At 40.3% G+C, this 12,732-nt stretch overlaps 1 protein-coding gene across 6 annotated transcripts in view; it reads right to left on the bottom strand.

Annotated features, from left to right (window-relative positions):
* GOPC (golgi associated PDZ and coiled-coil motif containing) overlaps nt 1-11,890 on the bottom strand; it is a 51,694-nt gene extending 39,804 nt beyond the window's left edge. For 3 of the 6 annotated variants that reach the window (XM_004382745.3, XM_023737194.1, XM_023737193.1), the window contains exon 1: nt 11,386-11,887. In XM_004382745.3, the coding sequence (XP_004382802.1) occupies nt 11,386-11,673 (288 nt within the window). In that variant the 5' untranslated portion in view covers nt 11,674-11,887. Of the gene's footprint in view, nt 1-11,385 lie in introns of all 6 variants that reach the window. The other 3 variants (XM_012557384.2, XM_023737191.1, XM_004382744.2) reach the window with 3 other exon arrangements.
* Between the last annotated feature and the right edge of the window lie 842 nt (nt 11,891-12,732).

Here is a 12,732-nt window from a genome sequence, read left to right as displayed (position 1 = left end):
GAAAGCAGTGCCAGGAGCAGAGTGCGTCCTTTGGACCTAAGGTTCCTGCATGGAGAAGCTACTAGACCAAGCGAAGACTGATGACAAGGACCTTCCTCTAGAACTGACAGAGAGAGAAAGCCTTCCCCTGGAGTTGGCACCCTGAATTTGGACTTCTAGCCTCCTAGATTGAGAGAGAATAAATCTCTTTGTTAAAGACATGCACTTGTGGTATTTCTGTTATAGCAGCACTAGATAACTAAGACAGAGTGTATGGCTATCCTTCTAGAAGAGTTTCAGTTACTATTAGAGCAGCAGTTCTCAAAGGTCTGATGGACCTTTTAATATAATCCACAAGGTCGAAACTATTTTCAGAATAATTGTATTTGCCTTTTTCATTGTGTTGACATTTACACTGAAGGTGCAAAAGCAATGGTGAGTAAAACTGCGGGCACCAAAGTACAAGTCAATGCACTGGCCTCAAACTATACCAGTAGTCACTGTATATTCTTCACTGCCATGTGCTTGCAGTTTCAAAAAAAAAGAAAAAGTCATTTAAGAATGTCCTTGATGAAGTAGTAAAAATTAAGAGTTGCTTAAAATTTCAACCCTTGAATACATGTCCTTTTAGTATTCTGTGTGACAAAATGGAAAGTATGCATAAAGCACTCCTGCTGTATACAAAGTTACGCTATTTCAAGGAAAAGAATTTATGAAACTGCTTTGAGTTATAAGATAAACATTTTTTTCATGAACACCATTTTTACTTGAAAGAAGGACAAACCATGGTTATTCAGATAAAGATATTTGGCAGACGTGTTCTTTTTTTTTTTTTTTAACATAATATTTATTGAGTTTTCGGTGAGTTTACGCAGTAAATTGGGTTCCTGTTATGGACTGAAATGTGTCCCCCAAAAATGTGTGTCAACTTGGCTAGGCCATGATTCCCAGTATTGTCTGGTTGTCCACCATTCTGTGATCTGATGTCATTATCCTATGTGTTGTAAATCCTAACCTCTATGATGTTAATGAGGTAGGATTAGAGGCAGTTATGTCAATGAGGCAAGGAACAATCTACAGGATTAGGTTATATCTTGAGTGAATCTCTTTCGAGATATAAAAGAGAGAAGTGAGCAGAGAGGAAAGGGACCTCCTTACCACCAAGCAAGAAGAGCCAGGAGTGGAGCATGTCCTTTGAATGCAGAATCCCTGTGCTGAGAAGCTCTTAGACCCAGGGGAAGACTGATGAAGACGACCTTCCTCCAGAGCCGACAGAGAGAGAAAGCCTTCCCCTGGCAGCGACACCCTGAATTCGGACTTCTAGCCTCTCACACTGTGAGAGAATAAATTTGTTTGTTAAAACCACCCACTTGTGCTATTTCTGTTATAGCAGCACTAGATAACTAAGGCAGCTCCCATTTGACAATTTCCATACAAATTGTTCAGTGCCACTAGTTACATTTATCACAATATGTCAATATTCTCTGTGTGGTCTGTTCCCTTTCCAGTACTCTAGTTTCCCTGCCCCTTATCTTCTCATCTTTGCTTCTGAGTAATTGTTGACCTTTTGGTCTCATACTGATGGTTTTTAAGCAGGGAGCTGACAGGGAGCTGATCTTACAAGTATTATCCTTTATTTTGTGTGCCACTCTGCTATTTCACTAAAAGCTGATCTCAGGGGATAAGCTCAGTTCTAGGTTTAAAGAGTGTCTCAGGGCATCATCTGTTCTCTACTGTTAGGATTTGAGTTCTGCTCCACATTTTTCTCCCATTCTATCTGGGACTAACTACTGTGACCCTGGTCAGAACGGTCAGTGGTGGCCAGGCACCATCACCATCTAGTTCTTCAAGTCTCAGGGCAGATGAGGTTGTGGCTCATGCAGACTTGTTTCTTCTCTGAGCTTTTGGTTACCTTCTTACTGTTTTGCTCTTCTTGAACAGAGACTGACAGTGTGTCTCAGATGGTCACTCGCAAGCTTTTAAGACCCAGATGCTACTCACTTCATTAGGATGCAGATCATGACTTCTGTGAACTATGTTACACAAACTCACTGAGTTGTCCCATGAGACTATGGTCCTAAGCCTTCAAACCCAGAAAACCAACCTTGGAAGGTCTTTGGTTATGTCTGAGGAGTATACATAATTGTGTCTTCAATGAAGCTGTGTGCCTGCACCTACATTTTACACATATCTATAGATACTTCTACCTGTTCAGACATGTTCTTGAAAAGGAGCAAAGTAAACCTGTTTCTTCAATGAAATCAACAGATAATATTTCTTGTCAATAATAAAAATTTGATCTTTCAAGTGGAAATTAGAATTTTAGAAAACTTGAATCCATCACCATGAGCTTGAGAGCTTCCCAAGACTTAAATACTTTTCTAATGAGATTGGTAACACAAACAAATGTAATTTTTTGATACTGTATAATAAGGTATCAACATTTGGAAGATCTGTATAACTTCATGAACTATTATTTTCAAAATGGATGATGTTATAAAATCATGCCTGGATAAAAAACCCATTCAAAGTGCTATAGAGATCAATGTGTTTCAATGTAACCGTGTACGAAAAGTTCACCGGTAATAGTTTCAGATTCCACATTGCAACTAACCTTTAAGAAACTACCACTTGACAATTTTTACTATCAAGGAAGAGTATCAACAATTATCTGAAAAGGCTATTAAAATACTCCTCCATGAACCACCTAGATGTCTCTGCTAAGTCATATTTCTTCATATACTTTAACCAAAACAACTTATCACAACAGATTGAAGGCAGCAGATGTAAGAATCCATCTGTATTCTATTATCAGACAATCAAGAGTTTTTAAATGTAAAACAATGCTACTCTTCTCACTAAATTTTTTTTCCACTTTGGAAAATAGTTGTTTTTTCATTTGAAAAACTGTTATTTGTATTAATATGGAATAACATAGTATTTTAAATTTTCTGAATTTTGATTTCAAATTTAGTAAATATCAATAGATATAACCTACATGAAAAAGCTCTTTGGGGTCCTAAATAATTTTTAAGACTGGAAGGTGGTCGGGAGACCAAAAGAGTTTGAGATTCACTTTTAGTTTCTGAGAAGAGGGCATATCAGAGTAAAGAGAAAGAACAGTAGCATATCCAGGGATCAGATCATGCAGAGCTTTGTGGGCCATAATAAAGAGTTTAAACTTTATTCAAAGTGCAAGTGAGGAATTTTAAGCAGAATATCATGATTAAAGTTATGTTTTTAAAAAGGCAGCTGTGTGTAATATGAGAGATCATGGTGACTGAACTAGAGCTGGGGGGCTTGAAATGGAAACTAGCAGATATAAACAATACAAAATGTTTCTGTTGTAATGTCAAAGAACTCCATTGCTGTGTGATCAAACTGGAAGTGGGGTAGGAAAGAGAATAAATCTACCCAATCTTTTAGGAATGTCACAAATATATTAAACCCACACTCAGTACTCTTATACAATGATGTTTAAAAGTTATTTTTAAACACAGTTTCAAGTTTTTCTTAAAATGGAATACCATGAAATATCAACTCACCGATCATATTTAGGGAAATAAATAAACCCAAAACGTTAAGTCATTCCATCCTGTGGCAGGCACTGTGGATACAGAGCTAACAAGATAGACACCATCCAAACTCTCATGACGCTTTTATTACAGATCAATTGTTGGTGATCTTTGAGGATTCATGGCAGAACACTGGAGATATTTTGAATCATTTATTCATTTAAATAAGCAATTACTGATTGTACATTGTGTACCAGGATCTAGGGACAAAAACTTGAGTAAGACATGGATTCTGCCTGTAAGAAGCTGACAGACATGTAGAGAGGACAGAGATAAAAACACATTTCCAATTTATTGCAGAGTGTGGTAAACATTCTAATGGAGGCATGGGTGATGAACCAATTAAAAAAGAAGTGAAGGGGGGCAGTTAGAAAGGAGTTTACCTAAGTGTTGAACAGCAACCTACTAACATGTAGAGTGAGAAAAGGGAAAAAGTAAAGGGAAAGGTTTGAGATATGAAAACCCCTCGAAGGTGAAGTAGGGATGAAAAATCAAAACGAAACCAAACCTACTGCCATCATGACCCTATAGGACAGAGTAGAACTGCCCCATAGGGTATCCAAGGCTATAAATCTTTATAGAAGCAGACTGCCACATCATTCTTCTGAACCTCCAACCTTTCAGTTAGCAGCCAAGTGCTTTAACCACTGTGCCACCAGGGCTCCTTGTAGGGATGCAAGTAGGTCAGAAAGGCTAATGTTTAACGTATGGGTTCCAAATTTTCATTTTTAAAAAGGGAGCAAACATCAACCCTGAAATTTATATATCAACCAGCCTGACAGCTATACTCCAAAGAATTTACACTCAATGTTGTTTGTGAGCACTGAAAAGAAAAACAAAACAAACAAAAAAAACTCCTAGAAAAAACGAGCTCACGAAGAGATAATGCTACCCTCTAAGGTTGGCTTTTAAGAAAGCATTTGACAGCACAAAGTATTTGACCTAAGAGATAATTTTGACCCTCAAAGAGCTTACACTGCAGAGATAGAAAGATGTGGCAACCACTAATTACAGTACAATGTAACAAGTCTAATTGTATAAGTGAGTTGAAGGCGTTATGGTAGCCTCAGCCTATAGAGGGCAAAGGGAAGAGTGGGGGGACTGATGTCTTCACCAAGAAGGTGATGTAAGTGAAGTCTTGAAAGATGAGTGGGCATTTGATACTGCAGACAAAGAGGACAGTGTGTGTGCATTACACACAAAAGCCTATTCCAAAGTAGAGATGCCATTAAACAGCAAAACCTATTTGGAGAACTATAAATAGAGCAGTTTTATTGAAGCAAAAACAGCTAAGAACAGGCAACAGGAGATAAGGACAGACAGGTACCTGGGCACTGATCACCATGCTAAAGAGCCTGAATTTTAGGAAGTTGAATAGGAAGGTACAGACAGAATTAAATTTGTCTTTTTTGTATGAACCACTAAAATTAATCCATTTCAATGATTTTGCTAACAAAAGGATGATTTGAAGGGGGGGAAGGTAAGAAGCAATTAGGAGACAATGTTAGGAATCTGCAAAAGAGAAGACCTTAACTACGGACAATTATCCTAAACTATTACCTCTCCTGTCTGATCTGTTCCTTTTCTCTAATTCCTTACTTCAATAAATTGTATGGTATTAATTTCCCAGGGCTACCATAACAAATTACCACAAATTGAGTGGCTTAAAATAACAGTTTAGGAGTCCAGAAGTCAAAATCAAGGTGTTGGCAGGGTTGGTTCCTTTGGGAGGCCCCAAAGCAGAAACCATCCCGTGTCTCCCTCCAGATGGTAGTTGCTGGCACTCCCTGGTGTAGCTTGGCTCGTAGACACACCACTCCAATCTCTGCCTCTATCTTCACCTCTCCTTCTTCTCTGTGTCCTTTTCTGTTTCTTATCAGGGAGTTGTCATTGGATTTGGGGCCCACTCTAACACAGTATGATGTCATCTTGAGCCTTATCTTTAATTATATCTGCAAAGGTCCTATATCCAAATAAGGTGACATTCTGAGGTGCTGGGTGGACATGAATTTTGGGGGGACATTATCCAGCTCAGTATAGGTATCAACCAACACATTTTCTAAACAGAAACCTGGTGTCATTTAACCCTCCTTCTTCCTCACCTTGCATGTAACTAATTATCAAATCCTGTCATTTTTTCTTCCATAATCTTCAGTTGATCTCCTTTTCTTCACCTTATTACCATTTTCATTTCATTAACACTCATCTATATAGCAAAGTCCTTTGATATTAGCACTGAATGAACCCAATTATTACTCTCATTACTGTGCCTGTATCTAAACAGGTAACTACTGCTGAAGAAAGTCATGCAACAGGGCAGACTGGTTGCACCATGAAATTATAATAACTAACTCCAAACAGGTCCTGGACACTGCCTGGCAGTTGTATTTCCCTGGCCAACTGGCTCTCCCTACTCTTTCATAACTCAAGCTCTCATGCTCACCCACGTTCAGCAGTCAACCTTGGCTCCTATTTCTCCTGTATCTATGTTACAGTCTTGAGGCAGAATTCCTTCTCCCTTTGGACACCTGTTTTGTTGCTCTTAAGGCCTGGCACTGGTTGGATGAGACTCACCCATATTATCAAAGGTAATCTTCTTTACTCAAAAAGAAACCATCACACGAAACACCCTTAACCTCCCACTATCTGCTCTTACCATCTTTCCCTTCCCTTTAAACCCAATTGCTGTCCTTCTTTCAATATAAGTCCAGTCTATCTTCTATCTGTTAACCGGAAGGTTGGTGGTTCAAATTCACCCAGAAGTGACTTGGAAGAAATGCCTTGCAATCTACTTACAAAAGACCTGTTCCCATTGCCGTTGAATCGATTCCAACTCATAGCGACCCTATAAGACAGAATTGTCCCACAAGGTTTCCAAGGAGCAGCTGGTGGATTCAGACTACTGACCGAACGCTTAACCATGATCACAGCCACCGAAAACCCTAACAAGCTCAATTTTACTCTGACACACGTGGAGTTGTCATCAGTTGGAATCGACTCAACAGTAACTGGTTTTTCTGACTACCTGTACTTTGGATCTCATCTTCACTCAGAAATCTTACTAATATAAAGTATCCTTCTCTAGCACATTCAACTTTTCCCTCAGCTAGATGCTTTTCACTGGCATATAAACAAGTCCAACTTTATTTTTTTATTTAAAAACAAAAGTAAAACAGTACCTCCGTTGAGCTCCACAATCCCCCATTCTAACTACAGTCACTTTCTCTGCCTGCTTTTCTTTCTACCTCTTCCCTCCTGCACCAGACATAAATGTGTGTTTGTTGAGAGATTGATTTCCTTTGCTCTGTAGCCTTGGCTCCTTACTTAATCCCTGTAAAATGGGAATAACAATATTGAACCTATCTCACAGAACTATTGTGAGAATTAAATGAATCGATACATGCACAAGACTTAGGGCAGAGGTTGGCACATATCAACTGATCGCTAAGGTTAGCATTATCATTATTAGTAATACTATCTCACATTTATTCTGCCAGCCAGCCAGGTGCACTAGACTGACACCTTGGAGTCATCCTGAATTCCCTCATCCTTCCATTCCAACCCATCCCTAGACTGTGTTGATTCTTACCACTCAAGTCTGTCTTGTTCTGAACACCTTCCTCCCTTTCCACTAACAGATTCCAAGCTATCATTATCTTGCCTCGTTAATTCCCTGCATTCACTTGTCATTCTCCCAGACTTTCTCTGTACAATAGTCACAGTGAACTATTTTAACCTCATATCTGAGGTTACCATCAGGTTTAAAACACTTCAATAGTTTCCCATTTTCGTGCAAATATATTATACTGACTACAAAATCATGTAGATATGGCCCCTGCCTACCTCTCGAAACATATCTAGCATCTCATTTAGTTTGCCCTCTCTCTCCATAGCCATATACCAATGACCTTTCAGTTCTTCAATTTCGCTATGCTCTTGCTTGTCACAGGCGCTTTACACCTCCTGTTCCCTCTACTGGAATGCTGAATAATATTCCCATTTCTCTTAGTCTAATTAATTCCTGTTGTTAGGTGCCACTGAGTTGATTCCGGCTCAAGAGACCCCATGTGACAGAGTAGAACTGCCCCATAGAGTTTTCTAGGCTATAATCTTCATAGAAAGGAGCCCTGGTGGCGTAATTGTTAAAGCACTGGTCTGCTAACCAAGAGGTTGGCGACTCGAACCCACCAGCAGCTCCACAGGAGAAAGGACATGGCAATCTGCTCCCATAAAGATTTACAGCCTAGCAAACCGTATGGGGCAATTCTACTCTATCTTATAGGGTCGTTATGAGTAGGAATCGACTTGCCTGCACACAACAACAATCTTTATGGGAGCAGATTGCGGGTCTTTCTCCCGCAGAACCGCTAGATGGGTCTGAACCGCCAGCCTTTTGGTTAGCAGTCAAGTACGTAAACATTGTGCCACCAGGGTTCTTCATCCTTTATGTCCTAGCTCAATGGTCAAGGCTCATTTGATTCCCCTAAAATAGTCTCTTATTACTTGATGTACCTTTCCTTCAAAGCACTCATCAAAGTTGTAATTTCACAGTATGGGATTATTCCACCAACAAATTTTCCCAGTGGAATCCAAGCTCCATAACAGCAAGGACTATGTCTGTTTTTTGGTCTGCATTGTATCCCCAGTGCCTAATACAGCATCTGGCACGTAAATGGAACTCAATAAATATATACTGGATCAACATAAACTTTCAAGTTCAGTGCTGCAAAAATAACCTCACTGCCTGTTTAAAAAGAGGGCAGATTTAAACAGTACAAGGTTAGTACGTCATCAGTTCATTATCAGTGTGGCTCAGACCAAAGTTAAGTTTCTCCACTGATGGTCGTGAACAGTAAATCACTTTAAAAAGATATACTGATTCAGCAACTGCTAAGGGAAAGGAGGATGTGATAGAAGGTGTATTGTTTTAAAGGAGGGTAAAGTGGCAGAAAACTGTATTTCAATACAGGGAGGTGAGTTTTTCTAAAGTACTGGTTCCAACCACTGTTCTATTCCAACACAAACCTACCACTGCTACTACTACTACCACTTCTACTATCCCAATCAGTCCCTGTGACTCCAGCACAGTCATTACCAACTGGCTCACCATACTTGGGGTTCTCAGGCAGGTAGGAAGTATGAGAGAGACGTGAGTAATTTGAAATAGCATCCTCTCAAAATATTCTGATATTCTCTGCCCTCCCCTTCCCCCTTATAGATACCCTTCTTCCCAAATACAATTTATAGAAAATAGTAGTCACGTGAACGTCATTCATATTTAACTTAGAAATGTAATCTATGATTTTTTTTTTACAACAAAATTGTTTTCCTAACTACTAGATTAATATGGAGCCCTGGTGGCTCAGTGCTTAAGAGCTCAGCTGCTAATCAAAAACATCAGCAGTTCAAATACGCCAGCTGCTCCTTGGTAACACTATAGGGCAGTTCTACTCTGTTCTATAGGGTCGCCATGAGTTGGAATCAACTCAGCGGCAATGGGTCTAGATTAATATTAAACCTGATGTCACCTAAAGACACAATGACTAGGCAGTAGAAGGCACAATCTGGAAGGTTACTCAAGATCTATTTAACTGTATTATAAATTACCCACATGGGAGGTATCTGTATCTTGATTATATATAAATTTTTTATTATGGTAACATGGTTTGAGGTATTAATTTCTAAAACCACTAGACTATGGTGCACATTTGTTATATCAAATGATAAGCACCCTCAAACAGTATGTCTTCAAGGCCATATACTTAAATCAATATAACTACTTAAATGTGGCAAAAAGTTATAGAAATATTTTCTAAGAATCTAGATATCTGAGGATTGATGACACTATATGGAGCAACCCCTGAAATTATGCAGATGGATACAGTAGATGTACTATGAAAGGCAATTCTGGCGTTGAACCTCTCTCCTCAGCAGTACACAACTGATTCCATATAAGTTGTAAAAAATCACTAAATTAGGAAAGATTAACACTACAGACAGACAAGTCAATTATAACTGAAAAAGCAAGTAAATAAAAAAAACAAATCAAGTAAGTCTCTCTCTCCACATTTTCTGAGACTTTAAATCAAGGGTTTCAAACATGTTGAAAAAACATGCTCACATTGTGATTCCCAAGTATTTCTTATTTTGAGAAATAACACCACCTCTAAGCCACGACATGAAGTCAGAATATGTAATTATAATTTCTGAGAAAAAGAACATGCATAATTTATTACAGCTTTGAATACTCATCTAAAACTTTTAAAGATGAAAAAAAATTGAGCACCATCTCCTACTCACAGAATGATCCTTTCTCCAAAATTAGATTTTAAACCTGACATCAGAATATCACTAATTAATGTTTCCACAAGTCATTTAAAAAGCTGTTTATCCTAAGTAGATCCCTACAGCTGTAAACGATATAAAAGTTCTCATGTGACAAAAGCTACTCTTGCTCTTTGTTATTCAAAGCTAAAATACCATTTCTAAGTACCATCAGATGCAATTTCACTACCTGAAAAAATAACTACCTTCTAGAAATTACCACTAATCAAGAAATCAAGAAACATTTTCATTTTACCTAGAAGAAGTGATTATTACCTTCACATCAACACTTTCATTCTTACTCTTTCAAACAGGGTGGAAGAAATTAACAGTCCATTCAGTGGAGAAAAGGCAGAAAATCTTAGATATGCAAACAAGTGTTAATCAGAGATTATATCACTTTTATCATGACTGACAGAAAAGCGAAAAAATGCTGACCACTAAGCAAAGAGAAGATGTGTATCTTATAGTCATATCGATTTAGATCCAACAGGTAGTCTCAAGTATTATAACTAGTAGCAACGATGATTTCTTAGGAAATCTAATGTTCAAAGAATTCTGCACATCACTGATTATCGTATTTTTAATATATTTTTAAAAGATTCATTCTCATTTAAATTGCCTAATTAGAAAATGCTCTTTATGTAATTATTTAATAACATTAATCTATCATGATTTCTAAATATTTTAATAATGCCCTAATTTCATTTTCTGCACAGTGTGGTAGGGTTTTTCGCTTCATTGTTGTTGTTGTGTTTGGGGGGCGGAAAAACCACCACTCACCCATGCCTACCCCAAGATTACAGACTAAAACAAATAATCATTCTTTACACACTCAAAAATAAATTCAGACTTTGGGAAACACAGTAAAGTAAAAATACACAAAGTTCAACGTTATAAGTCACTTGAATAACTGCAGGGAGCTCTGGAGCTGTCTGCCTGTAATTTAAGGACCAACTGTGGATGTAAACCGAGAAAGGCAATGATACTATTGTATTTATCCCACCAAATTTTCCTAAGAGCTTTGATCAAATTCCCCTAAATAGTTCATGCATGCAGAGAATAGTATGTCTCTGAAACGACAGACGCTGATCCGGAATAGTTCAAAAAAACTAACCAAGACTGTATCTGTCTGGTGATGTGCAAACCTGTTTTATCAATGTCTCAAATGTCAAAAGGTGCGCTAAGGTATTCATTCTTATGACAGAAAATCTTTGAACTTAAGTCTTAGCTGGTGTAATTAGTTCCTGTTTCTTCCTCCTTGCGCTAGGAAGGTGGATGACAGCATCCCGGGACACCCATACTTCGGTCTACACCCCTTTTTCTTCCCCCACCTTACCTAACTCCTTTCTTTACACACATACACACGCACGCTCCCATCACATTCACAGCCCAAGTGCCCCAGGAGGCAGTTTTCTGGGGTCGTTTCACTGGTGCATCTAAATGAGATCTGACGCCACCAGGCAGCCTAGGCTTGAATGTGACCCCGCCAGCGCCCGCTGCTCACCTCTAGCTTGTGGTTGATTTGGGACACAGTCTGGGCTTTATGGCAAAGCTGCGCAAAGCAGGAGCTCAGGCTGGTCATCTTCTGTCGCCCCTCATAAGTGATGTCCGCCTGGTCCGGATCGATCTCGCCCAGGAGCAGATCCACATCCACGAAGGCCTTATCGAACTCCTTCTCCAGCACCTCTAGCCACCGGAACATGGATACTCCACCGGGGGAGACTCCCACCGCGCAGGAGGCGCCTCCCGAACCTCCACCGGCCCCCGCCGGGCATGGGCCGCCTGCCGACATGGCGCCGCCTAGGGCCTCCCCTGCCTGCTGCTGACCCCCGCCACCTACCCCGCGCGAGGGGAACTGCTGGGACTATGGGGACCCCCGTGCACGCACGTTCCTCGTACCCCGTCTTCCCCTCGCGCGGCTAACGCCGGCAATGCAGCCCCGGAGTGGCAGAAGCAGCAAGGCCGAGGCGGCGACGGTGGCACACGGAACACCCGGGACCGTCCCACCTCCGTCCCGCTCCCGCTGCGCATGCGTAGCAAGGAGCCAGGCGGGCGCGGCTAGCCGAAACGAAATGGGCGGGGCTAGGATGAGACTTTGGCCTATGAAAGGCCTTTCCTCGGGACCGACTGTCAGCGGCCATCTTGACAACTGGCAAACTCCAACTTGGATTTCGGAGAAACAGAGGCGCGTGATGTCTCCTTCCAGTTTGGAAAGATCCGCGGGAGAGAGGATATCCACGTCGCAGAAAGGAACAGCTTCCGCCCGTTTGACTTCACAGTGGGCGGGAACTGTTCTAAAGTCCGGCAAAGTTGCTGCAGTAGAGTCCGGGGGCAGGGAATGAAGAACTTGGAAGGGTGGTGTGAGCATGCGCAATAGCCACGTTTTACTTTTTTTTCTTTCCAGTTCCTGTTTAGGGTGGGATGTTGGACACACTGGCTCTTTTTGGTAAACCAGGCCCTAACTTCTGGGTGGGAAGTGCTTACAGCTGCAGGTTGAGGAGAGCGCCTGACCAGGTTTTGCTGAATTAATAGAAGACCTTTTGTCTCATGATTAACAGTCAGGCAGGCCTGGGTTCAAGTGTTACCCGTTTCCCACCCTAGATGTACCCCCTTGGTTGTGTTACTTAACCTTGGAGCCTCAAAATTTACTTCATTCAGTAATAAGGTAAAATGCTTAGCATGGTTCCTTGCCACGTGGCATTAGCTCCTATCATTACACCATATATCATACATTCCTAAAGCCACTATTTGAAAAATGCAAGTGTTGAAGGAATCACTCTTAATTATTTAAAAATGGTAGTGTTCCCACATGTGACATTTCAGAAAAATAAAACAAGTGGCTATCCCCAAA

The sequence above is a fragment of the Trichechus manatus genome, unplaced genomic scaffold (genome assembly GCF_000243295.1).
Source record: "Trichechus manatus latirostris isolate Lorelei unplaced genomic scaffold, TriManLat1.0 scaffold00098, whole genome shotgun sequence".
In the NCBI taxonomy this organism is placed as follows: domain Eukaryota; kingdom Metazoa; phylum Chordata; class Mammalia; order Sirenia; family Trichechidae; genus Trichechus; species Trichechus manatus.
Note: the sequence above shows the minus strand (reverse complement) of the source record. Positions and strands in the feature narration are given on the sequence as shown.